This window comes from Anastrepha ludens, chromosome 6, assembly GCF_028408465.1.
Source record: "Anastrepha ludens isolate Willacy chromosome 6, idAnaLude1.1, whole genome shotgun sequence".
Classification (NCBI taxonomy): domain Eukaryota; kingdom Metazoa; phylum Arthropoda; class Insecta; order Diptera; family Tephritidae; genus Anastrepha; species Anastrepha ludens.
Window position 1 is genome coordinate 14641966 of NC_071502.1, and position 25447 is coordinate 14667412.

General features: G+C 37.0%; 1 protein-coding gene across 1 annotated transcript in view; it reads right to left on the reverse strand.

Annotated features, from left to right (window-relative positions):
* Positions 1-237: 237 nt before the first annotated feature.
* LOC128865657 (protein Shroom-like) overlaps positions 238-25447 on the reverse strand; it is a 98834-nt gene continuing 73624 nt past the window's right edge. Inside the window, exon 8 of the mRNA XM_054105889.1 lies at positions 238-1092. Coding sequence (XP_053961864.1) covers positions 1089-1092 — 4 coding nt within the window. The 3' untranslated portion in view covers positions 238-1088. The remainder of the gene's footprint in view (positions 1093-25447) is intronic.

A 25447-nucleotide genomic window follows, 5' to 3' on the forward strand; every position in this document is an offset into this window, starting at 1 on the left:
TCCGTTTCTATTCGATCCTAGTTCTTTATCTCTGACACTTCCTTCCTTTCCTACTTGACTATCTACCCTTTTACTTAACAGAGCTTTAAATATAATGGGCATTTTAGCCTAAGCGGTTTAAGAGTTACCAAATCTCTCGGTGCTTCCTGGCTCGCTTTTTTCATATATATTTTTTTTTTAATTTTAAATATTTCATATAAAATATTAATATATTAAAAAAAACCCAAAAATTCACACAATCTGGTTCGATTTGCGGGGCTACTCCTATTTAATTTAAAACAATTAAATATTTGAATTCATATTTTTTCCAAGCCGAAATAAAATTCGTTCACCTACGGGCTAATGTACCAAAGCGCCAAACTATGTACGAAATTCACAAAAATTTAAAAAATTCAGAAAACTCTCCTGAAAATAATCAACTTTTTTGGGTACGCAATTTCATAACCCATTAATTGCGACTACTGACTTGCCAAAACACTGCTATTCGAACAGCGACGCGTTTCCTCCTGATGCCTTCTCTTCAACACCTTCACAACGAGGCACAAATGCTCCCGGTAGAGGAACACAATAAACTACTCAGCCAACAGTTTCTGCTTGGGTGCTACCGCGGGTTTCACCCATGTAGACACCTGCTTAAGCCTGAGCGACCTACCAGGCACGACAGGAGACACCTCCTCAATTACGCCGACGAGATCCGGGACAAAACGAATAGACATCTACTGGACCAGACAGTGTTTGGACAGACAATAAACGACATTCATCGAGAGACCATTACCGCCTTCTTAAGCTCCCGACCGCTGAATGCCATCTACAGCAGATGAAGAGCTCCACTGGGACAATTACGTTCTGCATATTGGAACAGGTTAATCTTACTTATCCAGAATTGACCCCGATATACTAAATATATGTCCTGCATGTGAAGACACCCCGCACGCCACTAACAACCTTTTCACATGCCCCACTATCTGGCTCTTTAATTTTTCATACAATTTTTGTTTGCCTTACCTTTGATGCAGCCTTCAACACCCTAAGTACATACATACTTTGTGGTTCTCCACTCAAAGTTACAAAAACGAAATTAGTTGGACTTACCTGAAAAAAAAAGCAGAATAAACGTTAAGTTGAGTGAAGAAATTGAAAACATAAAAACTGAGTTGTTACTAATTTATTGCGTTATTGCCATTTTTACATTTAATTGCGGTGATTTTTTGTTTCTCCATAAAAAATGCTTAGAATTATAAAAGATTATAGCCACAATCTACAAGTTAAACGATCCTGTTACTAATTTGACTTATGTACTTGTGATTGTGTTTGACAGCATCACGAGATCACATAGTGATCTGCAAGTGATCGCCCATTCAATGTTAACAGCAACGCCTAAAAGCAGGCAATCTCGTGTCGCACAATTAGATTTGGGTGTAGTGTGGAGCATCTATAAATTGACGTGCCTACATTCAGGCGCAGCATTGTGCACACAAAATGAGCGTGAAGTAATGCCAGCCAGACATACATCATTGACGCCAAACAGAAGAAAATCACTAACGAAATAACTGTTTTAATTGCTAGAGTAAATACAATAAATGTCAGTTGGAATTAAAGCAAAAAAAAAAAACAACAACAAAATAATTGATATTCTATTGCGTGAAATCTGATATGGTAAAGGATATAAAAATGGGAAATAGTTTAAGTAAATTTATTTTTCCAGCGGAGAATTTGATACACAGTAGATATGTATGGGAATATTTATTAGGTTTGGTAATTGAAAAAATGCACACTAGCTGAAAATATGTGCAGATGTATGCGTGCAGGTGATTGAAAAGTGAGTTGCATGGGAAAAAAAATAAATTGTTTTAATAAATATTGCAAATTAGATTAGAGTTACTCGAGAGATATGAGGGAGCAAGTATTTTTTGCTATAATAAAACATTGTTTCAAAAAAAAATTTTTTTTTATCCCTCCGCAAACTTATAAGAGAAAAACAAAGTTACATACAGAAATTTCTTCCGCCAAACTTAAAACTGAAAATTTACCATTACTGCTTTTGAACATCTGCTCAGCTGCTTAATCCAACATAAAGGGTTGGGGGTAGTCAGAGGCCCGAAAAAATTATAATTTTCACTAATTTGTTTTGCTAGTCAATTGCTTTATTTTACAAAAATAAAAACATAACCTTAATACATCATGTTTGGACTTGACTTAAGCAAAAGTATTTGTCGATTCACTTCAAATTTTCACACAATATTTTTAAGCTATTATACTTTAAGAAAATGCAAAAACAAAACAAATCAAAGTTTTTGAAAATTCTCACTATTCCTAACCCCATAAACCAACTTTTCCATATAACTTATGACTTAGTGCCTAAATTTACCTCTCACAGTTAATGCTAAGATTTCTAATACCAGAGTGAATAGTGAAATCAGAAGAAAATTTTCATAACAGTATGACTTTATGTAATTCATGCTGTCTGTTGTGTTCCGGATGCGTTAATAGCAGCACAGCACTCTCATTTGGGATTAACAGGTAAGGAGCGCCGTTATGTGAGCACCTATGTTAGATTCCATAGAATTTTCAAATTTTTTGTTTTGTTTAAGGCAATGAGAAGCCCATTCAGAATTCAAAATCAAAATTTCACAGAAAAATCTAGTTTTGTTAGCAGAAAGAAACGATTATTTAGTTGGTAGAGTGCAAGGATAATAGATACCAGGTTTGCTCGTTAGGTATGGAGAATTGAGGAGAACTTTGGATTGTACGTCATTCGTTTTGTGCTTCACTAAGTTAAAGAAAAAATTTGTGAAACACAAATCGATTGACGTCGGCATATCTGTCAAATTTGCTCAGAACCGAATAACATAGCAGACTAGGTAGTACACCTCTAAAAAATCTTTTCACCATAGGTTGAGTGTTGGTTGAATATTGAAGTATAAGTGGGGCACGCGATGTACCGATAACATTACAGCAACAAATGTTTCAGCCGCATAGTCTGTACAGTTACTGCAGCTGTACAGTCCACAAATGGCAAATAAGATTGACGCACGACGCCATTTGTAAAAATTATTAAACTTCCGATAGGGTAATTTAGCCATGAATTGAAATGGCTGCGTTTAGTCATTCTTTATAATGAAACCTATTTCGGCACTAGGGATGACAATCCCGAAATGCCGGTATCCCGAAAAATTCGGAAAACAAATTGACACTAGCGATGGTAATCCCTATTGGCACTAGTGATATTACTCCCGAAATTCCGGAATCCCGAAAATTTGGAAAACCGAATTGAAAGCAGTAAAAATTTGTTTTTTACAAAACTTTATCGCAATAAAAGGTTTTAAATTTTCAACAAACTTGTTTTAATTTACTTTAGATAAGGAACTATTTGCATTTGGCGGTCTTTGGAGGTGTGCCGTCGAGACCGCGGCGGTCATTTGACCGATATTTTGTTCCATACGTAATTGAGCCATACCAATTTTATCATAGTAAAGAGAAACGACAATAATTTCCTAAAAAAATTGTTATTTTATTCTAAATCAACACCGGCCCTTGAAACTTAACCACGCTTTACAATAAAGCGCAAATTGATTTGAATTGAAAACTGCATCATTAATATTGGGTTGCGGAACAAGTTCGTAGCGTTTTTACTGAAGACTTTTATTTAAAGAAAAAACATTAATTATAACAATAAGTAAATCAATTATATATTCGTCGTTGCTGTTTACAATCTGCTCTCACTTCCCGATGAATTTGTTGAAGGCGTTCCGACAAAAATCGCCCGGTCGGATGTCAAAGAAGTTTTGAGCCAGTTTTCAAGGACCTCTTTGATATCGAAGGTAATGCCCTTCATACGGCTTGACAGGAAGTGGAAAATTTAAGAATCGGTCAGTGGAAAGTCCGCAGAAAAGAAAAACTGAAAGACCTCCAATTCGAGTTCTTGGAGTGTGGCTTTGATGACTTGTGTAACAAGGGACCTGGTATTGTCGTGAAGGAGTATGGTTTGACCATGCCGAACAGGTCTTTTCAGTTGAATAGCCTTATTCACGAGGTGTAGCTGGGCAATGTAAAGCTCCTTGTTAACCGTGGCATTCTTTTCGAGCATTTCTCTGTGCTCCATTCCCTCTCAGTTCCACCAAACACATATCCTGATCTTCTTTGGTTGAAAATCCTGCTTGAATATCGGCTTTGGCGTATCTGCTGAAGCCACCCACTCCTTTCTTTGCTTCACATTGATGTATAGGCACCATTTCTCTTTTCTCGTGACGACTCGATACCAAAAGCATGGTTTATAACCGGGAGTTGCTCCATGGCGGGCGAGATGCTGAGACGCAATTTGAAGGCGACTTTCTTTGTGTTTTTCGTTGAGCTCGTGAAGCACCCAGGCTCCCAATTTTGCGGTAAATCCCATTGAATGAAGGTGATTGATAATCGTTTAAGATCGCAGTTAATTTTTTCCGCCAATTTACGACTGATTTGGCAACCGTTCTCCCGCTCCTTCAAAAGTGATTTGAGACGTTCTTCATCGAAATCAGAAGACCTTCCTTTGCGGGACGTGTCATCGACTTCAAAGGCGCCATTTTAGAACTTTACAAACCATTTCCGTGCTGTAGAATCGCCTCTGGAGCACCTTCTCCATACACGTCGCAAATGTCCCGGACTACTTCGGCAGCTTTTTGACCTCGATGAAGAGCAAAGCAAGGAAAAGCAGGTGTCGAAAATGTTAATTTTTGCCTGCTGGGTATTCCATTTCTAAGTCTCTTTCTTATTTGTTGATTCACCATAAGAGCGCCAAATTTGCAATCTTGCATATCCCAAATGTATCCAAAAAATATCTTTAATGTCTTTGAGTCAGAGACAAAGTTTTCTAAAAAAAACAGAAGGTAGCTCTGCTTCAGATTTGTTAGGAAGGGCTCCAGTTCCGACTTTTGTCACTCACTTTTTCACGTGTGTGACAAATGAGCCTTTTGCTCCAACTCATCATCATTTTGGAACTTGCCATAGTTGCTTGTCTATCAGATAATATGAATGCTTCTAGCGAATCTTCGAAACGACTAACTAATAGCCTCCTCAATCCACATTACTTAGGCCTTGAAGTAGCCAGCCGCGCTTGGTATTTTGAATAAGAGAGGAGCATTGAGTTCCTCGGTGAATGGCTATCAGTCAGGAGGTGGACCATTTTGCGCCCCGATATGTATTTATAGACGGAAATATAATCCTCCCTAACTCTCTGCGAGTGCATCCTAACATGGAAAACAAAAAATTTTTGGCGTGCATATTTTCTGATGAGCGGATGAATTCATAATTTATAAAAAAAAATCTAAACTTAAAAACCATAAAAGCTGTGGCGAAGATCGAATACTCGCAGAGCTTCTGAAATATGGTGGACAAGAACTACGTAACCGTCACCTTAAAAAAAAAAATAAATAATTGGCGCATACACTTCTGTTAGGTGTTTGGCCGAGCTCCTCCTCCTATTTGTGGTGTGCGTGTTGATGTTGTTCCACAAATGGAGGGACCTACAGTTTCAAGCCGACTCCGAACGGCAGATATTTTTATGAGGAGCTTTTTCATGGCAGAAATACACTCGGAGGTTTGCCATTGCCTGCCGAGGGGCGACCGCTACTAGAAAAATGTTTTTATTAATTTTGCTTTCGCCGAGGTTCGAACCAACGATCTCTCTGTGAATTCCGAATGGTAATCACGCACCAACCCATTCGGCTACGGCGGCCGCCGTAGTAAACCAAATATGGCAGGCAAATGAAATACCCAGTGGATAGGTATCAAGCATAATATCACCTATACACACAAAAGGACATAGAACTGAATGCTAAAATTACAGAGGCATATCTTTACTTGTAGGGTCTCGGTGGTCTAGAGCTCGAAAATTTAGGGCATTTTCAGGAATTACAACAAACAAACAAAAATTAAAAACGATATTAATTTTTTTCTGCTTTTTATTTAACTTCTTTTACATACAAAAATGAAAAAAAAAAAAAAAAATTGTTTTAATTTTGAATATTTTCTGATGACAGGATGAATTCATAATTAAAAAAAAAATTTTAATGTTTTTTTTTATTTTTTTTAATTTAAATTTCATGCGGTTTATTTGGTTTTTTTTACATATTTCGATTTTATTTATTTTTCTTTCGTTTCGCCTGCCCTTATCTCATTCATCACTGTGCCGCCGCCACAGCGCACCGTCGTGGCGCCTTCGCCAATCACCAAAATTAAACCTTATTACCAGCTCAGCGTTTACGACTTGCGTGCAACATGTTGCACAATCAGCGGCAACAACGAACTCAATCAAACTGCCGAATGCTCTACTTAAAAATTACCGCCAACTGAACGACCGATCAACCAATCGACTAACTGACTGACTGACTGTGTAATGGCAATGGCATCGGCGTCGTCGGGTTAGTGGGCCAAATTTGTAAAATTTGCGTTGTGCTCGTAGCAGTAAAATACTTGCATACAAATAAAAATAAAATCAAATCGGCATACAAATAAAAATAACAATAAATATAAATCGATTTTTGTGTGGCAGCGACAATTGAACAATCGTTGTGGCGGTGGCGTTAAACGGGCGATTGTTAGCTGACCGGAAAGTGTTGCCCACAATATTCACTCCCGTTCGAGGAGGAAGCGCAAGCGGAGTGGAAGGCATTGCTGATGGCAGCCAATGAGCTGCTGCTGTTTAATCGATTGTAGCAACGATGCCATCGCTCAGGAGTAGAGATACGCAAGAATTGATTGTGGCAGCAGCGGTATTCTAACCACTTTTGAGCTTAATGTTGCATGCAACATAGACTGTTTCTTTCTTGTAAGTTCAGTGCAGCGACACTGCAATGCCGGCTATGATACTCTGCACTTGGGCACATAAATTGTGCTGCTATTCCGGCACAAAAATACCTCCTTTTCCAGCTCACGCCGCTGCTCATTTTTAAGCTCAACAATTGCGCAGTAAGTTGCAACACCTTCCGTTTGCGCGCGCGCTCGAATTTATTAGGGGACCGCAAGCAGCGCGACACATGAGTAAGTGCGCGAGTAATAGTTAATTAGAGCGAGTGCAATAAACAACAAGAACAATAAAAATAGTCGCCATTCAGCGCCTCCCGGAAAGCGCTACTGTTGTGGCACAACACTAACAACAATAACGTCGCTTGCCACCACCGCGAATTGTGGCAAATTGAATTGTTATGCTATTGCGGTGGCAGCTGACTTTAGTAGTTAGCGTTGCTGTTGTTGTAGCTGTCATACATTGTTAGTTGGCGCGCGCATTGTTATTGCCACAAAGCGTTGCAAATTGTATTGGCATTGCCGTTAGTCGACGGCATTTGCGCATTCGATCGATGGCACACACAAGTCTTCCTACTCGGTTACACTCCACCCGCCTCCTCTCGAACAGCCACAGCTCTCGAACGCCCGCCATCAATTGGTCGATGCTGTTGTAGACAACCACTGACTGCAGCACTCACTGCTGCCTCATCTCTTGCGCCTTCTGTGCCGCTTGTGGTAACTACCGTGCCGCATTTCAACACGCTTTCACTTTATCACACTAAATTTGCAACATTTCGTAGTAATTACAAGCAATTTGTGTTGCGCCTCCGGAAAGGCGAAGATCATTCGACTGGCTCAATTGAAGCCTTTTTTTGGTGTTTTGCTTTTGGTTTGGTAAAAATTTTTATTGCCACTCGTCTTACTCAATGCAGCTCCTGCGAATCGAGCCTGAAGCATTTGGCAATTTGTGCTTATTTTATTGCCACAAAATGTTGCACATTGACATCTGAGTGGTAATTTGCTGCTCAGGTATATATGCATATGTATATGGGAGTGCAACATCAGTACGCAAGTAATCGAGAAATGTGTATGTATGTAATTATTATGTAAGTATGTAAGTGCTAAGTATAACAGTATATAAGTACCTATATATATAAGCACGAAAGTATGCAAGTAAGTGTACAATAAAAGTTCATACGTAAGTGTGAAAGAACTTAAGTCTTTGTTCAAGCGGCTCAGAGAGTACTGCAGTATGATACAGAGGAGGACCCAAAGAGCTACAGCGTGTCAGGTAGTGTACTGCAAGGATCTGTTCTTGGACCAACCCTATGGAATGCTAATGATGGTTGAATACAAAGGTGGTTGAATAACGCCAGCTCCAGGCTTGGCTTGCCCAAAAACCAGAACCGATGCTGATCAGCAGGAGCAAGCAAAACGAAAAGCTAGTTGGTGGCCACGATATAAAGGGTGGTTAAGTTTCAAGGGCCGGTGTTGATTTTGAATAAAATACAATTTTTTAAGGAAATTATTATCACTTCTCTTTATTATGATAATATTGGTATAGCTCAATTACGTATGGAACAAAATATTGGTCAAATGGTCACTGCAGCCTCGGCGGCACACCTCCATCCGATGGTCCAAATTTTCGATGACGCTGAGGCATAATTGAGATTCTATGCCGTTAATGTGCAGAACTATCTCATTCTTTAGCTCTTGAATTATTGCTGACTTATCGTCGTACACCGTTTCTTTCAAATAACCCCAAGGAAAGAAGTCCAAGGGTGTCGTTGACGTTTAGGTGTGGTTCACATTCAACATCGGCCCTTGAAATTTAACCATCCTTTAGTAAAGTCTGGGCTAGACATTTTAAGTACATATTTTGAGAATTTCTAATTGAAAATTGAAATTGAAATTAGAAAAGTATCAGAGAAAGAGATAGGAAAGAATAGGGACAGAGATAGAGGTAGTTAGTCCTGTGAGATCTTTCCAGATTGTCTGGTAAATCCAGTTTTAGAGAACGAATATTACTCATTCTCACGACATCGGAACCCGAAACTCGTAGCCGTGCTCTAGCAAAGGCAGGACACTCACAGGGAAAGCGCTCAGTGCCATCCGCCTCCTCCAAGCAAGACAGGCACATCGGGTTCTCGATGATTCCAATGGTGGTCATATGCTGACCCCATGGGTTGTGTCCTGTAATGATACCGACCATCAACCGAATATCTTTCCTTCTAAGTTTAAGTAGAAAGTTTGACAGTTTCCTGTTCGGGCTTGTCACAAAACACTTTGCAGTTCTGCAGCGTTCTAGACCGGACCATCGCTCTTTATGCAGATTGCCTACATAATCGCTAATCCAATTCTTGATTCCTGCGGAACTGGTTCCGATTATTGGTTCTGGCCCTTGTGGGGAAACCGCTGATCCACGGTTGGGCAATTCATCGGCAATTTCATTTCCTTTACCATCGGAGTGCCCTGGAATCCATATAAGTAAAAGTCTTTTATGTCTGGCGACAGAATTGAGCTTCTTCTTACATTCTTGAACAATCTTTGAGGTTTGTTTCGCGTTCTCGAGGGCCTTTAGCGCAGCATGACTGCCACTGAAAACTCCTATGTGCTTCCCGCTTCATCTCCTGCCGATTATCCATTCGGCTACTTTCAGGATGGCAAAAGTTTCCGTTTGGAAAATAGTTGCATTTCCCCCCTAGTATTGTGTTACTTATAACTATCGTTTAAGTACTATCCACCTTATTTCATTCTTCGACCCATAGGTAAAGAAAATATCCGTCAAACCTCCCTGAATGCATTGCTGACATCTGACATCAAATTTTCTTCCAAATAAAACTGTGGGTGTCAGGTCGTCTTTAGGTGCCAAAATCAGTGGATATTGCTCAGATAGCAACTTAAGGATTACTCTGTTTCCCGAAGTTCCGTCTTCGTGCCAGAAACCATATTTATGGAGTCTCCACATTGCTTTTATTGCTTCCTCTTGTATCTTAAGCATAGCATTTAGGACATCACCAGAGGTTGTACTCATGGCACCCGTAATGCATAAACATACACTTCTTTGCAGCCTGTAAAGTTCCCGGATTGCGGACTTAACCATAGTCCTTCGCCGCCAGACCACAGAGGCGTAAGTGATGAGTGGTCTGATAAGTGCTGGGCATATCCATAGGACCACAGCAGGTTTCAGTCCACAGGTTTTACCAAAGGCTCTGCGGTATTACTGAAAAATCTTTAATGCGCGATTCATTTTCAGTGGAACGTGTGTCTCCCAAGTCAGCTTCTTATGCAAGACTACTTCTAGATATTTCACTTCATCGGAAAGACCAAGTGTCACACCTTTCAGTGTTGGAAGACTAATTCCATTCAATTTGCGTTTTCTTGTGAGCAAAGCTATGATGGTTTTGTTCGGATTGAGGGAAAGACCTTGTCTCATGCACCAGTCATCCATTTTGTCCAGAGTCCTCTGCACTTTCGTGCAAAGCCTCCTCTAGGATTCATCAGATATTAGCGCACACACATCGTCCGCATATGCTTGGACATGAAAACCGAGTTTCTGTATCTCCGCTATTAGAGAGTCTGCGACCAAGCACCACCACAGCGAAGAAAGAACACCCCCTTGAGGAAAAAGTAGGGTTGTGAGGGAGTAGCTACTTTCTTAAAAGGATCTAAGTGGTTTAAGCAACTTAGTTAGGGGATGGAAATCAAATGGAGATATCACAATGGGCTTAGGGCCAGCGAGTGTCTTGTCTTAGATAAGCAATTTGGCCAACCGAATCTAACCTAAAGTATTTAAGTATTCAAGTATAGAAACATGCATGCACTTAAGCAAAAAAGTATACCAGCAAGAACTTACATATCAAGACATTTGCATACGAGGAGCTTAAGTATTACATTTTGTTTTTAATACATTTTATTTTGTTCATATTAACATCTATAACAATTGAAATGTATGCCCCATTTCGTTTCTGTTGATATTCTACGTAAAATGGTCACTTTGGCGATTATTGAAATCTGCATGCTGCGGCCGTTGATGTTACAGCTGATGCTACTTCAGTTGCTGCTGGCGTTGCTCCTATCACGGCTGATTGTTGCACATTCACTTTTCGAGCAATTTGTAGGAGGTGCCACTCCTTGACAGCTCTGTTTGCATGCTTCATTTGTTCGTTTTGCTTTACGCTTTCCCGAAAGCGCTCACACTGGCCCCAACGCTGACAAACTTCTTATGTCACATGCACGTCAATGTGCTTTTATTACTGCCACCTTTCTCTTTTCGTAGCTCTGATCTGATTTGCTACTGTGCGGTTTGTGCAAGTAGGCTTTCAAATACTCAGTACTACCTTGTGTCCTTTTCTCCCTCCGAGCGAGATTTATGATTGATGCACTCATTTCACTTTTCCTACACTCACTAATTTACCTCAATTCACATTACCTTAATTATTACTCTCTTGTGTTTTCCACACTTTTATTATCCAAATAATTCATTTGGGAAAGCCATTTTTATAGATCTTACGTGTAGCTCGTAAAAAGTGTAAAAGAAATCAATGAGATATGCAAGGCCAATAAGTGCTGAAGTGGTACCTACTTGGACAATTTGATAAAAAAAAAGAGTACTTGGTATGGGAGTAAGTTTCCGTTCTTCGTTAGCCAAAGATACGAAACATTTAAATATTTCAATAATACTTGATATTATGTGCAACTTTACTATGTTTTGAGTGTTAAATCCTACGAAAAATATTTAGAATAGAATAGAAATAGAATTCATTGCAATCACGAGCTTAAAAGACTATACAAACTCCTGAATATTGTCATGACAATGAAGCTTAGCCATATACGATGCGCTGGTCACATTATAAGGGCAGACGAAGCATACCCACCGAAAAAATCCTACGGGTACGTGCAAAAGAAGTAGAGGCAAAAGAAGACCAAAGCTCCGATGGTTGGATAACGTAGATCGGGACGTTGAGCCATTTAGTGTACGTTGTTGGCGAACTCAAATGAGGGATACATCGAACTGGAGACAAATATTACAGCAAGCCAGACAAGCATGACACTTAAGGCTGCGCTAATGGTCTATCGGCAAACCCCACTATAACTGGTATTGTCCTCTTTACCAGAAGGAGGAAGCTTGATCGACACTTTCTGCCTAAGCTAAAAAAAGTCACAATCCAGCTATCCAAAGAAATCAAATATCTTGAAGTAATCCTCGATAGTAAACTTCTTTGGAAGTCAAAAGTTGAAACAAGGACATCCAAAGCACTGACAGCTTCCTGGAAAACGTGAGGCCTTTCTCCTAGCAAGGTCCTATGGATCTATACGCCTATGATAAGACCTATTATCACTTATGCATCAGTGGTCTGGATGAGTAGACTCTCTCGTGGGAGTCAGGAGGACCGGAGCTTTTCCGACTACTGCAGGCCTATCATTACACCTTACAATTTACTTTACACTCCTCCGAACTCTCAAATAAATCTTTACGTTGACAGCCAAGCGGCCATCAAAGGAATAGCAGCTGTAATGACAAACTCACACAGCTTACGACAATGCCGAAAAAGGATGGATGAGCTAGGAACTGAGAAATGAGCTATCATCCAGTGGATTCCAGGGCTCAAGATAATTGAAAAAAACGAGAAAATGGATATACTAATTGTTACTATGGGCTAAGTAAGCAATTGAGTAGTCGAGCCCTCTCTAGCATGACCAAACTGACACTTTACAAGACGCTCATCATACCTGTGTTGCTTTATGGCGCAGAGGCATTGGTGTACAGAATTGGAGAAGGCACGCGCGGAGCAGAGAGGCCTGGAGAGAGCTAGTGAGGTCGGCCGTAACTCGGTAACTGGTTGTTATGGCCACCTAAGTAAGTAAGTAAGGATATACTAACCAAAGCAGACTCAAATCTTCGTTTAGCTAGCATAACCGGTTTACAACCACGTCTGTGCGAACAACAACGACGGATGCAGATGCAGCAATGATTCAAGAAGCGAACTCAAGATGAGAAAGAGCCAGCTCATACAGGATCGCGAAAATTGTGCTTTGAAGGCGCAATGTCAGGTCTCCAAACTATATTTTACCACTTCCCAGGAAAGAGTGTAAACTTGTAGTGCGGGTACGAACGGGACACTGTCTCACTTCATCGTAGGCGGCCAAACTGAAGCAACTGCAAAACAATACATGCGCAATATGCAACGAGGTCAACGCGAGAGGAGCTCCGGAACACCTACTCTGCCATTGCCCGGCGCTTAGCAAAACACGAAATAAACTGTGTAGGTTCTGCACTATTTTCAGTCTTAGAAAGTGTGGCAGATCAAAAGAGCAGCGGCTTACTTAAATTATCCAAACTGTGTAGTAAAGAAAAAATATAAAATAAACTCTGCATACTGGCACTTGGTATCACTATGGATAAATTTCTGCTCTAAGCGCGCTCTACAGGATCAACCAAGTCTAACTTAACTAAGGTAGTAAGGGTAAGCGGTCCATTGCTTGTCTGTTGACTAGTTGACAAGTGTCGAATTATATATTAAATTAAAAATTTTGCTAAAATTATAAATCTTCCGATAGTGTCAATAATTTTGCGGCCTCTTGAATATAAGCTGCATGCCTGAACTGGCTAGCATCGCTACCTCAGGCAAACCTCAGTACCTCGCACTCTGAAGAAACGAGCTTGGCAGGTGCATAACCCCAACTCATAGTCCTTCAAAGTGTTCTTTAAAGGGGATTTCAACCGCAGTTTCAGCATTTTAATAGCACAAATTTTACCCGATGTGACCCAAACTTAAACGCATGCGAATGAAACTGAAAACTATGCTTATTTCGTTCGTGCACCACGCATTTGAAAACTCGGCTTGCCATCTAATTTTACAAATTTCAAAATATTACTGCGTTGCTCTAAACTGGGTCCAATAAAGTAAGTAAAGTAAGAACAAAATAAAAGTAAGAACTTTAAAGGCGGCAAAAAACATATGTGCGCGTGTGCGCCCAGCAGCATAAAATACAGCAACAATCGCCCCAGTTAGTTGCAAGCGCAACAAAAGAAGGTGCAACACATTGGCGTAAGTGCCAAATCAGATTTGTAGCATAAACCTAAGCACAAACACAAATAGAGTAGAGTATATACATACATACGTATGTCAGGTGGTGTCACACACACACACAAAGCTATGTTTAATTGTATGTACTTGTATTTGTACGCCTCAGACAGTTCGATAATACTTTAAGCCCCCTCCAAAAAAAAGGGGCACAGAGGGAGCGATTATTTAACTGATTGTAAATGACACCGACAGAAGACCTTTGTGGCACGATTTCTTGCACAACGCATGCGGCAGCGTGCCACAAGGGAAAAATAAACGAAAACGAAATACGCGCAGATTTGTGGGAGAGAAAAAAAACCAAACAAAAAAAAAAAAAAAAACCCAAAAAAAAACGCAACGAACGCAGTAAGAGCGTGGCTAACACCTTTGGGGAGTTAAAGGAGTTTAAAATATAAGCGTATGTGTGCAAAAAAAGAACTAAAAAAATAAAGTTAAAAAAAGACATTGTATATTAAAAAATCACTAAATTTGCATTTAAGCTGAAAAAAAAAATAAAAAAAAAAAATAAAAAATATATATAAAAAAATTAAAAAAATAAATTAAAAAAAAATTGTAAAAAATCACTAAATTTGCGTTTAAGCTGAAAAGAAAGAACTAAAAAATGCAAAAAAAAAATTTTTTTAAATAAAAAAAAAATTGTTAAAAATCACTAAATTTGCATTTAAGCTGCACAAATATTTTTTTGCTATCACATGACAACTACTTTGTTAACAAATTTATAAAAACATTTTTTTGCTTTTTTCTTGCAATTCTTGCAACAAGCAATACTTACATAACAGCAACATGCCACACATCACTCAGTAGGGAGCTGAAGTATGAGCTTACTGATTTCTTCAGCCGAATTTTCGTTTTTCGTCACATTTGCCGCTGTGAAAGTCATTTCTGTTTATTTCATCAAAATCATACAATACAATTTTTCTTCCTGAAGTTTTGCCAAATCTTGCAATATGTTGACATGTCCAGCAACGTGATGGGATTTCTGTCTTGTGCCACTTCTATTTTTGTTTGACACATGCCCTCTACATCGTCATTTGTTGCATAAGTGTTGAGAGGCAAATAGTTGCAAAATGTGCTAAAATATTTGCAAACATCAAACATGGGAAATCAATGAAGTGAAAATGCAGCAAGAGAATGTTTAATGTAAAGAAGTAGTTGCCTCATATTTAATTTACACGATTTACCAACTAAATATTTTTCTTGTATTGCATTTAGTTGTATGTCTCATTGTATGTGTATAGGTATGTATGTATGTATGTTAGCAGACAAATGCCTCAATTGGGTTTGGTTTTTCATTATGTCAAATAGGTTTTTGGACGCTAGGTTGTTTGGACACTTGGATATTTCGCCATTTACCAGCGGCTTGTTATTGTTGGGATGGTGTGACGCTCACAAAGTGACTAACTAACAAGCTTTATTTTTGTTCCAGTGGTATGCCATTTGATGCAAGTAAGTTATGGTAGTCGGAAAAGCGAAAGGACTTCAGAAAAATGTTATAAACAAAATGTAGCTATTTATTTTCCTATACTTTGCGATAAACTCAAACTGTGTGATCGAATACCAGTTTTTTCTAGACGTGCTAAGTTTTCTTCCCATAAATTAAAGTGCTCTATATGTGTGGATGTATGCAATTGTGAATTTATGTGCTTCGAAGTACTTCAAACATTGCTGAAAAAATAAAATTAAAAAAAAAATTGTTTGAAAAAAGATTAAAAAAAATGTTTGTTTTTTGTTAAAGTTTTTTTTTAATGTTGTTTTTTGTAAAAATTTTGTTTTGTAAACATTTTTTTTCGTAAAAATTTGTTTTTGGAAAATTTTTGTTTCTAAAAATTTTTTTTGTAAAATTGTTGTTTTTATAAACATTTTTTCGTTAAAATTGTTAAAAGTAAGAAAAAATTCTGAGGGTGGTGTTTTTCAAAAATTAACAAAAACATTGCTTTTCCCAAAAACAGGTTTAACAAAAAAAAAAGTTTAATAAAAAGAAGAACTTTTAACAAAAATAAAAATTTAAATAAATAAAAATATTTAACAAAAAAAAAGAAAAACTTTTAACAAAGAACAAACAAGAAAAATTTTAACATAAAAATTAAAAAAAAAAAAATGTTTTCCTTAAACTTTTTTACCAAACATTTTTTTTCATGTTTTTTTTAAACAAGTTTTTTAAGTACATTTTATTAAAAAAATTTTAAAAACAATTGTAAAAATTAAAAAAAAATCTGGCAAACCATTTTCCCCATGTGACATAGGCATTCAAGCAAAAATAGTCAAAGGTGCTCATACTTCAAACTTTACTGGGCAAAGTCTGCGCTTTTAATAAAAAACAATATAAATAAAATTACAATAAATTAATTGCTTTTCCAAAACAAAATTTTAATAAAAAAATTGTTTACAAAAAAAAAATTTTACAAACAAATTTTTACAAAAAAAAAATTTTAACAAAAAAATTGTTTACAAAAAAAAAATTTTTACAAAAAAAAAATTTTTTTACAAAAAAAGGATTTTAACCAAAAAATTTTTACAAAAAAAAAAATTTTACAAAAAAAAAATTTTTTACCAATCTTTTTAATGTTTTTTTTTCAAACAATTTTTTTAAGTATATTTTATTCAAAAATATTCAAGAAAAATGTTAAAAAATCTGAAATAAAATCATTTTCCCCATGTTACAAAGGCAATTCAAGCAGAAATAGTCAAATGTGCTCACGTCAAACTGTACTGGGCATAGTCTGCACTTTTAATAAGAAAAATAATACAAAAATTTTAAGGTTGGTGTTTTTCAAAAATTACCAAAAACATTGGTATATATTTTATTGAAAAATATTAAAATATTACAAAATTATAAAAATGTTAGAAAATCTGAAATAAAATCATTTTCCCCATGCGACAAAGGCAATTCAAGCAAAAATAAACACCAACCTCAGAATTTTGGTTAATAAAAAAAAAATAACAAAAATTCTGAGGTTGGTGTTTTTCACAAACTACCAAAAACAGTGCTTTTCCAAGAAAAAATTTTAACAAAAAAACTGTTTACAAAAAAATAGTTTTAACAAAAACATTTTTACATAAAAAAAATTTTACAAAAAAATTTTTGGAAAAAAAATGTTACTAAAAAAAAATTTCTCAACAAAAACAAATGTGTTTCCTTAAACTTTTTTCCCAAACAATTTTTTTAATGTTTTTTATTTTTACAAGTGTTTTAAGTACATTTTATTAAAAAATATTAAAAAATTATAAAAATGTTAAAAAAAAACATTGATTTTCCAAAAAAAATTTCAGGAAGAAAATGTTTATAAAAAAAATTATAAAAAAAACAAAAAAAAAGTTTTAAACCTTTTTTCAAAAAATTTTTTTAATGTTTTGGGTTTTCAAAAAAATTTTTGTGAGCATATTTTATTAAAAAAAAATGATAAAAATGTTAAAAAAAATTTGACAAACCATTTTCCGCATATGACAAAGGCATAACAAAGAATTAAAAAAAAAAAATTTTAGCAAAAACAAAGAAATTAAACAAAAAATAAAGTTTTAACAAAAAAAAAAATTGTTAACAAAGAAAAAATTTGTAACAAAAATACAATTTTTAATAAAAAAAAAATATTTAAACAATAAAAGTTTTTTTTTTTACTTTTTTCTTCAAACAATTTTTTTAATTTTTTCGTTTTTCAAACAATTTTTAAGTACATCATATTTTATTAAAAAAGTTTCAAAATAAAAAATTATAGAAATTTTAAAAAAATCTGACAAACCATTTTCCCCATGTGATAAAGGCAATTCAAGCAAAAATAGTCAAATGTGCTGAAACTTCAAACCGTACTGGGAAAAGTCTACGCTTTTAATAAAAAAATACGAAAAAAGTTCTGAGGGTGGTGTTTTTCAAAAATTACCTAAAACATTGCTTTTTCATAAAAAATTTTAACAAAAAAAATTTTAATAAAAACAAAACGTTTAACAAAAAAACAATTTTAACAAAAAACAAAAACAGCAAAAAAAAATTTTACAAAACAACATTTTTTTCTTAAACTTTTTTTCCAAACAATTTTTTTAATGTTTGTTTCAAACAATTTTTTTAATGTCTTTTTTTCAAACAATTTTTAAGTTTAAAAGAAACAAAAGTGAAAAAGAAGATAAAAATATTAAACAAATCTAACAAACCAGTTTCCCCATATGACAAATGCAATTCAAGCAAAAATAGTCAAAGGGGCTCAAAATGTCAAAGTGTTATACGTTTTTTTCTAGCATATATAATACTAAATATGGCTTTAACAGTTTTACTTGCTTAACAGCTGGCGTAATGGCGTCATAAGTTGCGCACACGTTTGATTCTAAAAGCAACTAAATGCAATCTATCGATCATCATAAATTAACAAATGCAGAGATGCAAACGTATGTACCTGTGTAAGTATATATATATTTATGGAAAATTAATTAGTCACCTTTTTAGTAGCAGCACTTAGCCGCAGGCAATTTCCCACGCCGCCAACGCCAACACCAGTCCTAAATGGCAGTTAACTGTCGCGTGTCACTTAACATAATCACTAAGCATGGGTGGCAAAATCGAAATCACGCTAATTTTACACACAATTTCAACACTCAAGCTCAACAACATTAAAAACGTCAAAAGCAATAATTCCTAAAAAAAGCAATAAATCGCAAAAAAGCAATAAATGCATATTTTGGTTTAAGAGACGTTGTGACACATATCAATTTCGATGCGACCACGCGGCGTCTGACTCATTAGCTGGGCGTTCTTTTTCTTCATTCTATGCAAATATATGCGAGTATGCATGCATGTATGTATGTGTGTGATTGAGTAAATTCAAAAACGGTATGAAAGACTTAAGCAACAAACCTACTAATTAGTTGAGCCAAAAATACTGAGTTGTTGTAGGCAATGAGTTGTTGCAAATGGTGACACCGAAAAACCTTGACGTCACCTCCGCTGGTTGGGCATAGGCTGCTTGCTGCCTAAGATTTTTTTGCTAAGTTTTTCCTTTTTTTTTAGTTTGTGATTTTATTTATTTTTTCTGGGTTGCCTAAGTTTTGTCCCTCACCTGCAGCCCAAAAACTGCATATTTGATCCTATTGAGTTAAAGTTAAGATAGCTGCTTATTGCTTGTTGCTGTTTTTCCTTGTTGCAATTGCTGCCACGTCATAGCTCTTGCAATGCTGCTGCCCTCCACCGCTCGCTCGTCTCTGTTTGTGTGCTGGAATTTTTTGTTTTTTTGTTGCTTGCTTAGTAATGCCACACTTTTGCAGTCAATTTGTTGCAGGCAATACCAGCAGCAACAAATGTTTCAAACAAATTTAAAAGTAAAAATAATGCAAAAAAAACAGTCAAACGTAAATTGCTAACAAATTTTCGTTGCAACTTGCAATTAATGCCACCTGCTGCCGCGCCTGCTGACAGCTATGACTGGGCTGCCCGTTTCTGTTTTCATTGTTGTTATTGCAGTTTCTATGGCAGCAGCTGCCATGAAATGCGTCTCCTAGTGCGGTTCGAGATTTTTCAGCAATGTTTTTCTTATTGTTGCTGGAGCTCACAACTGACAAGCAACAAAATTGTACGCTTAATTATTGACACCTACAGGCGCACACAGCAGGTTAAAGTCGAACAAAAAGCCGATGCTGATGGCAGCAGTAATAACAGTAAAAACCAATGCCTCACCAACAACAACTGCTCTAACACTGCCGCTGAGTTAAACGCCACACAATTTGCGTCGGTCCAAAATGAGCGCTCACCCAAATGTCGAAGCTCTCGACAGTCGACTTCAACGGCAGCAACGGCATACCTTCAAGTGTAACTTCTACCACTGCCACTCTTAGTGCTGTACAGTGCTGCTACTGGCTGTGCACTAAAAACATTTATATGTATATTGTTGTTATTGTTGTGGATTTAATATAATTTGGACTGCGTTATTTTTTCTATTTTTTTTTAATATTTTTTCCATTTTTTTTTTAAATATTTTTTCTTTCTATTTTTTCAAACATTTCTGTCTATTACTTAGATAACGGTAAGCGACTACTAAAACTCTAACTAAGCAAAAAAGAGAAAAAAAGTACCAATAAAAATAACTACTTCATTGTTTATATTTCTTTTTTTGTTTTACATTTTAAACGCGATAATCGCAACATTTCAACTGCCACAATTATCACATCGCGAAACGAAACAATTGTGCGGCGATTAAGTTTTATATGCCCAGAAGGGCACACATCAACGATGCACTGTAGGCCAACTCAGAGTTACCAACTCAACATTTTGGGTTTGGGGCGAGGTACAGGGCGGCGCTGATTATAGCAGCGTCTAATTTTCATTCGCCTTTGTGGCACATTTGTTGCATACACATACGCGCACTAACACTACGCTCCTGGTTCAGTGTTTCTGTCCTCTTGGTATGCTAATGGAGACCTCGACTTCGATTTAGTTGCTGTTTGGTTGATCAACGACTTGTCGGCTGTAGATTTTTTTACTCTGTCTATTTGTGAGCGCAGATTCGGGGATCGATGAAATGAGCTAAAAATTGTGTATTCTAATTGAAGATTTTTCTAATTTTTCTAATAGCGGTCGCCCCTTGGCAGGCAATGGCAAACCTCCGAGTGTATCTCTGCCATAAAAAAGCTCCTCATAAAAATATCTGCCGTTCGGAGTCAGCTTGAAACTGTAGGTTCCTCCATTTTTGGAACAACATCAAGGCGCTCACCACAAATAGGCGGAGGAGCTCGGCCAAACACCTAACAGAATTGTACGCGCCAATTATTTATTTATTTTTTTTTAATTGAAGATGTGGAACCAGAAAGCTATGCAGGCATCTTGAGGTTTGTAAACTTCCCCAAGGGACGGTTGCACCATTCTCGAATTTGCCTGCATAATTTGGCAATTACCCAAAAGGGAGTCGTGTCGATTGGTATGAAGAAATGTTTAAGAAATTCAGTCGAGGTGGTTCCAAGCACGTCTAAAAATCGTAACAGCTAACGGTCCATGCATATGGGCCAGGAAAAAAACAGCAACCGACGTTACTGATCTTCCAAACAGACAATAATCCAACAAAAGTGGTTCGCAGAAAAAGCTCTACAAAGCAAATGGTCGCCTTTGTTTCCTAAAACTTGGTAACTTTACGAGTAGAGAAACTTCAAACAGTCAATTTTGACACAAACACAACCATTAGTTCACCACAAGTTTTCGGGGAATTAAGGAAAACTAACCGCCTTTTTTTCAGAAAACCAGGCCAAGTCGCAACTTTACGAGTAGAGAAACGGAAAGCAGTCAATTTTGATATAAACGCAACCATTTGTTCATTAAGAGAAACCAACCGCCAAAGTTGAATCATCCTGCAACAAGCCAATGCGAGTTCTCTCGTACCGGCTCACAAGAGAGTTTTTGAGCACTCAAAAGATAGAATTACGTCCTGAATAAACACCTGTATTGTTCCCAAATGCGAGATTATTTTTTTTTAGCTTGACTAAGCTGTTAAGTCCTTTAAACAGCTCGTTTTGGAGTTATGCACTTCTGAGTGGAAAAAGTGGTTCGAAGTGAATACAGAAGAAATATATTAATTCTTTTTTGTTCCCGAATATCAAAAATAAAATGTGAGATTAACGTTTTTCATCGCCTGAAGCAGCTGCTGAGGCCTTTAAACAGCTCGGTTTGGAGTTATCCACTTCTTAGTGAGTAGCAAAAGTGCTTCCAAGTGAATACAGAAAGAAGTGTATTTACTTGCGAGGAGAATATTGTGAAAAACAGCAGATCCATTTTCATTATTATCTTACTTTGTTCTCATTATTGAGCGCAAAATAGCTTGGCAACCTTCGTAGGTTACTCAAATGTTCTCAATGAAACTAATTTCAGCTCATTTCTTCAATCTCTTAATCCTGGATATAGGTACAACAAGTACGAGACATTTTTTTATACGGAGGAAAGGCGTAACTCGGCAATACAAATTTTTTTTTTTGTTTTAAATTTCAATTGATAGAGAGTTCTTTGAAGGTGATAATATCTCTTTTGAAGAAAAAAACTTGTATTTGAAATTGGAGTTTTCTGAACATATCCCGGGAACTTTTTGATCAAGCTGGTATTATATGTAAATATGAGCGACCTCAGTACAATATATGCTAGAATTTGAAAAAACGTGGAACTACGGTTGTAAAGAAGCCTCAACAAAGGGTTTAGACATGAAGACAATGAACGCAGACAAATGAGTGAATAAACACATTCTGCCCCCTCGAATGAATATCTTAACTGGTAATACTGAGGGAAAAAAGCAGAACAGCGAGGCGATGGGGTGGTTTAGTCCGCAGGAACTACGAAATTCAGTACAAAAGAGATACTCCCCGGATCGCATGTGAATCGGGCACACGCAGCAAATCGGCTCATACGTATCTTTAGAGGATTCCACCTCCCAGATTCGTATACCAAAAAAAAAAAAAATCAAATGACTGCACCAATGAGGGCCCACTTGGGCAAGCAATCAAATTCGCTCACCGCGTTGCCATAAAGAGGCAAAAAAATTCATTTATTTACTAAGTTTACAATATTCTTGAGTAGCGTTCAACTTTGATGGAAATGGAGCACCTTACTTTGTGCTAGTCTAGAAAATCGTAAATCGTGAAAGACAGCGCAAGCAAAACGAATGCGGAAAACCAATTTAGCAATTATCTAAATTCATGGCTTAGTAAATATTCTGTTGCGCTATATTGAAAATCACCCAATTTACGCTGTCAATAAATTAAGTATTTACAAAACTAAATACTGATAAAAAAAATTTAAAAAAATAAATACAAAAACACAAACGACATCCTATTAGTGATATCCAATTATGTGCTCGTAAATTAACGAGTGAATGTGCTTTTAATGCTGCCGCGCCTGCGCGATAGTGGCCACTGGCGCATATTTACTTATACTACGTACACCGATGAAGGCAAGCAAGTGATATTCGTGTATATATGGATGTAGTTTTGTTGTTTTTCTGCCAACATTTTTTCAACGCTTAGTTGTTGCCTTTCCTTTTATGCTATTACAAATGTTGCACAAACGCTACAAATCACCGAATGGCGCTAATGAAGCCAAAAATAGGTGACACTGCGCATACATCAAAGTCAACATAGAAAACTGTACATATCGACATGCACGGGAGTAAAAATGCTAAATGTAACGACATACCTACACATGTAAATACATCTGTAAATATATTTATTTAAAAATAACGATTGTAAAGGGTGGTTAAATTTTGAGGGCCGATGTTGAATGTGAACCACACCTAAGCATTAAGTTTTTTTCGGCATTTCATTAGACATTTTTCATTTTCAGACCAACTCAACTTGAACCATGGAAAGATACTCAATCGAGCAACGCGTTCAAGTTATTCAGGCTTATTATGAAAACGGGCGTTCAAATCAAAATGCATATCGCGCACTTCGTGAAGAAAATCATCTTCAGTGATGAGGCACATTTTCACCTCAGTGGATTCGTCAATAAGCAGAATTGCCGCATTCAGGCGAATGATAATCTAAGAGTGATTGCCGAAAAACCAATGCACCCACAAAGAGTGACTGTTTGGTGCGGTTTACGGGCCGGCGACATCATTAGGCCGTATTTTTCACAAAATGAGGCCGGTCAGGCAGTTACTGTGAATAGTGTTCGCTATAGTGACATGATAACGAACTTTTTATGGCCCGAATTGGAAGAAATGGATCTGGACGATATGTGGTTTCAACAGGACGCTGCCACTTGTCACACAGCTAAAGAAGCAATGGCTCTTTTGCGCGAAAAAATTGATGGCCGAATAATCTCACGTCGCGGCGATGTCAATTGGCCGCCAAGATCATGTGATTTGACATCGTTGGACTTCTTTCTTTGAAGTTATTTGAAAGGAAAGGTGTACGTCGATAAGCCAGCAACAATTCAAGAGCTAAGGAATGAGATAATTCGGCACATTAACGGCCTAGAACCTCAATTATGCCTCAGCGTCATCGAAAATTTAGACCATCGGATGGAGGTGTGCCGCCGAGGCCGTGGCGGCCATTTGGCTGATATTTTGTTTCATACGTAATTGAGCCACACGAATATTATCATAATAAAGAGAAATGACAATAATTTCCTAAAAAAATTTTATTTTAATATATTTAAAATTAACACTGGCCCTTGAAACTTAACCACCCTTTATATTTCTTTAAAAATAACGATTGTATAATCAGAACAATCGTAAGTTAGCTGTTACAATATTTCCAAAAGAAAAAGGAACTGGCACATGTTTAGCTCTCTAGTCATAGTGCCCGGTCAGTACTCGAATGTGGACGCGATAAATAAAGCAAATTGCAAATAATGAAAATGTGTGTCTGTATGTTTGTGTGCCACTCGGTCAGAGTGCAACGCCGAAAATGAATGATCGGCGGCGAATTTCGTAACAAAATATTACGGTTAGAAGAAAATACAAAATGACAATAAATATACACGAGCCGTACAATAATTGTTTAGCGCGCACGTTTAGCGTAAAGAAAAGAAGGTGTGTGTGTATGTATGTGTGTGTGACATTGTTTGAGTTTTCGAAAAACTAAGACAAAACAGAGTCAACGCGCGTCAACGAAACACAAATTGAGCAAAGTTCAAATACCTATGCGCTAGCAGTGTTTGTTGTTGGTGGCTTGTAGGAGTGGGCCAATATAAGAAATGTCACAAAACAGCTGTCAACTCAACCAACTGTCAATGTGCGTTTGCCGCATTCCCAATTCGCTGCCGCTGCCGCTGCTCGCCGCAACCACAGCCGCTTGACAGTTGTATGCCAGTTGACAATTGACGCCAGTGGCAATGCAATAACAGCCACATCCACACACACACACACTCACACGAAACGCTTAAAAATGAAAGTTTATTGTTATTGTCAATTTGGCGTTTTGTTTTTCGGCTGTCATTTTTATAGAAGAAAAGAAACAAAAAACCCATACACACACACAACTCATATAATTCAGCACCAATAATATAAAAATTGTTCATGAATGACATATTTTATTTCATAATCCAATTATAGTGCTGGAAAAAAATGAATTATTTGACAGTTGACAATCGCTAAGAGCAAAACGGGGGGAAAGCTTGAGGATCGTTAGGCGCACTAGCGAGTAATTTACGCAATAATTTGGTCGTCAAAGTTGAACTGTCAAATGTAGTTCGAAGTAGTGTGGCAACCACGCCTGAGAACAAAATAAATCTCAAATATATTTGAATATTGTGGGTGTGTGCGCCGAGGTGAAGAAGTATAACAAAGGTATATGAATTTGAAAGTAAGCAGACTCTTATTAGTTAATTCTAATCAACGAGTGTCCCGGTGAATGTTTAAAGAAATTATACAAGGTGAAGTGCAAAATAAACAAGACTGAGCTAAAATAGAAACGCCAGGAGCTTTGTTCTGATAACTTTGAGTTTATTTATTCCAAATAGTCCTCTCTGGCCCTGATAAACTGTTTTGCGCGATCCAAAAGCTTTCGAAAGATTGTGACCGGAATGTCCTTCAGGATGTCGATAAAAGACTTTTGGATGTCCTTTATGGGCGCAAAACGTTTTGCTTTCATGACCATGAGTGATTGATGGTTAAAATGCGATTTCTAGTCAAAAAATC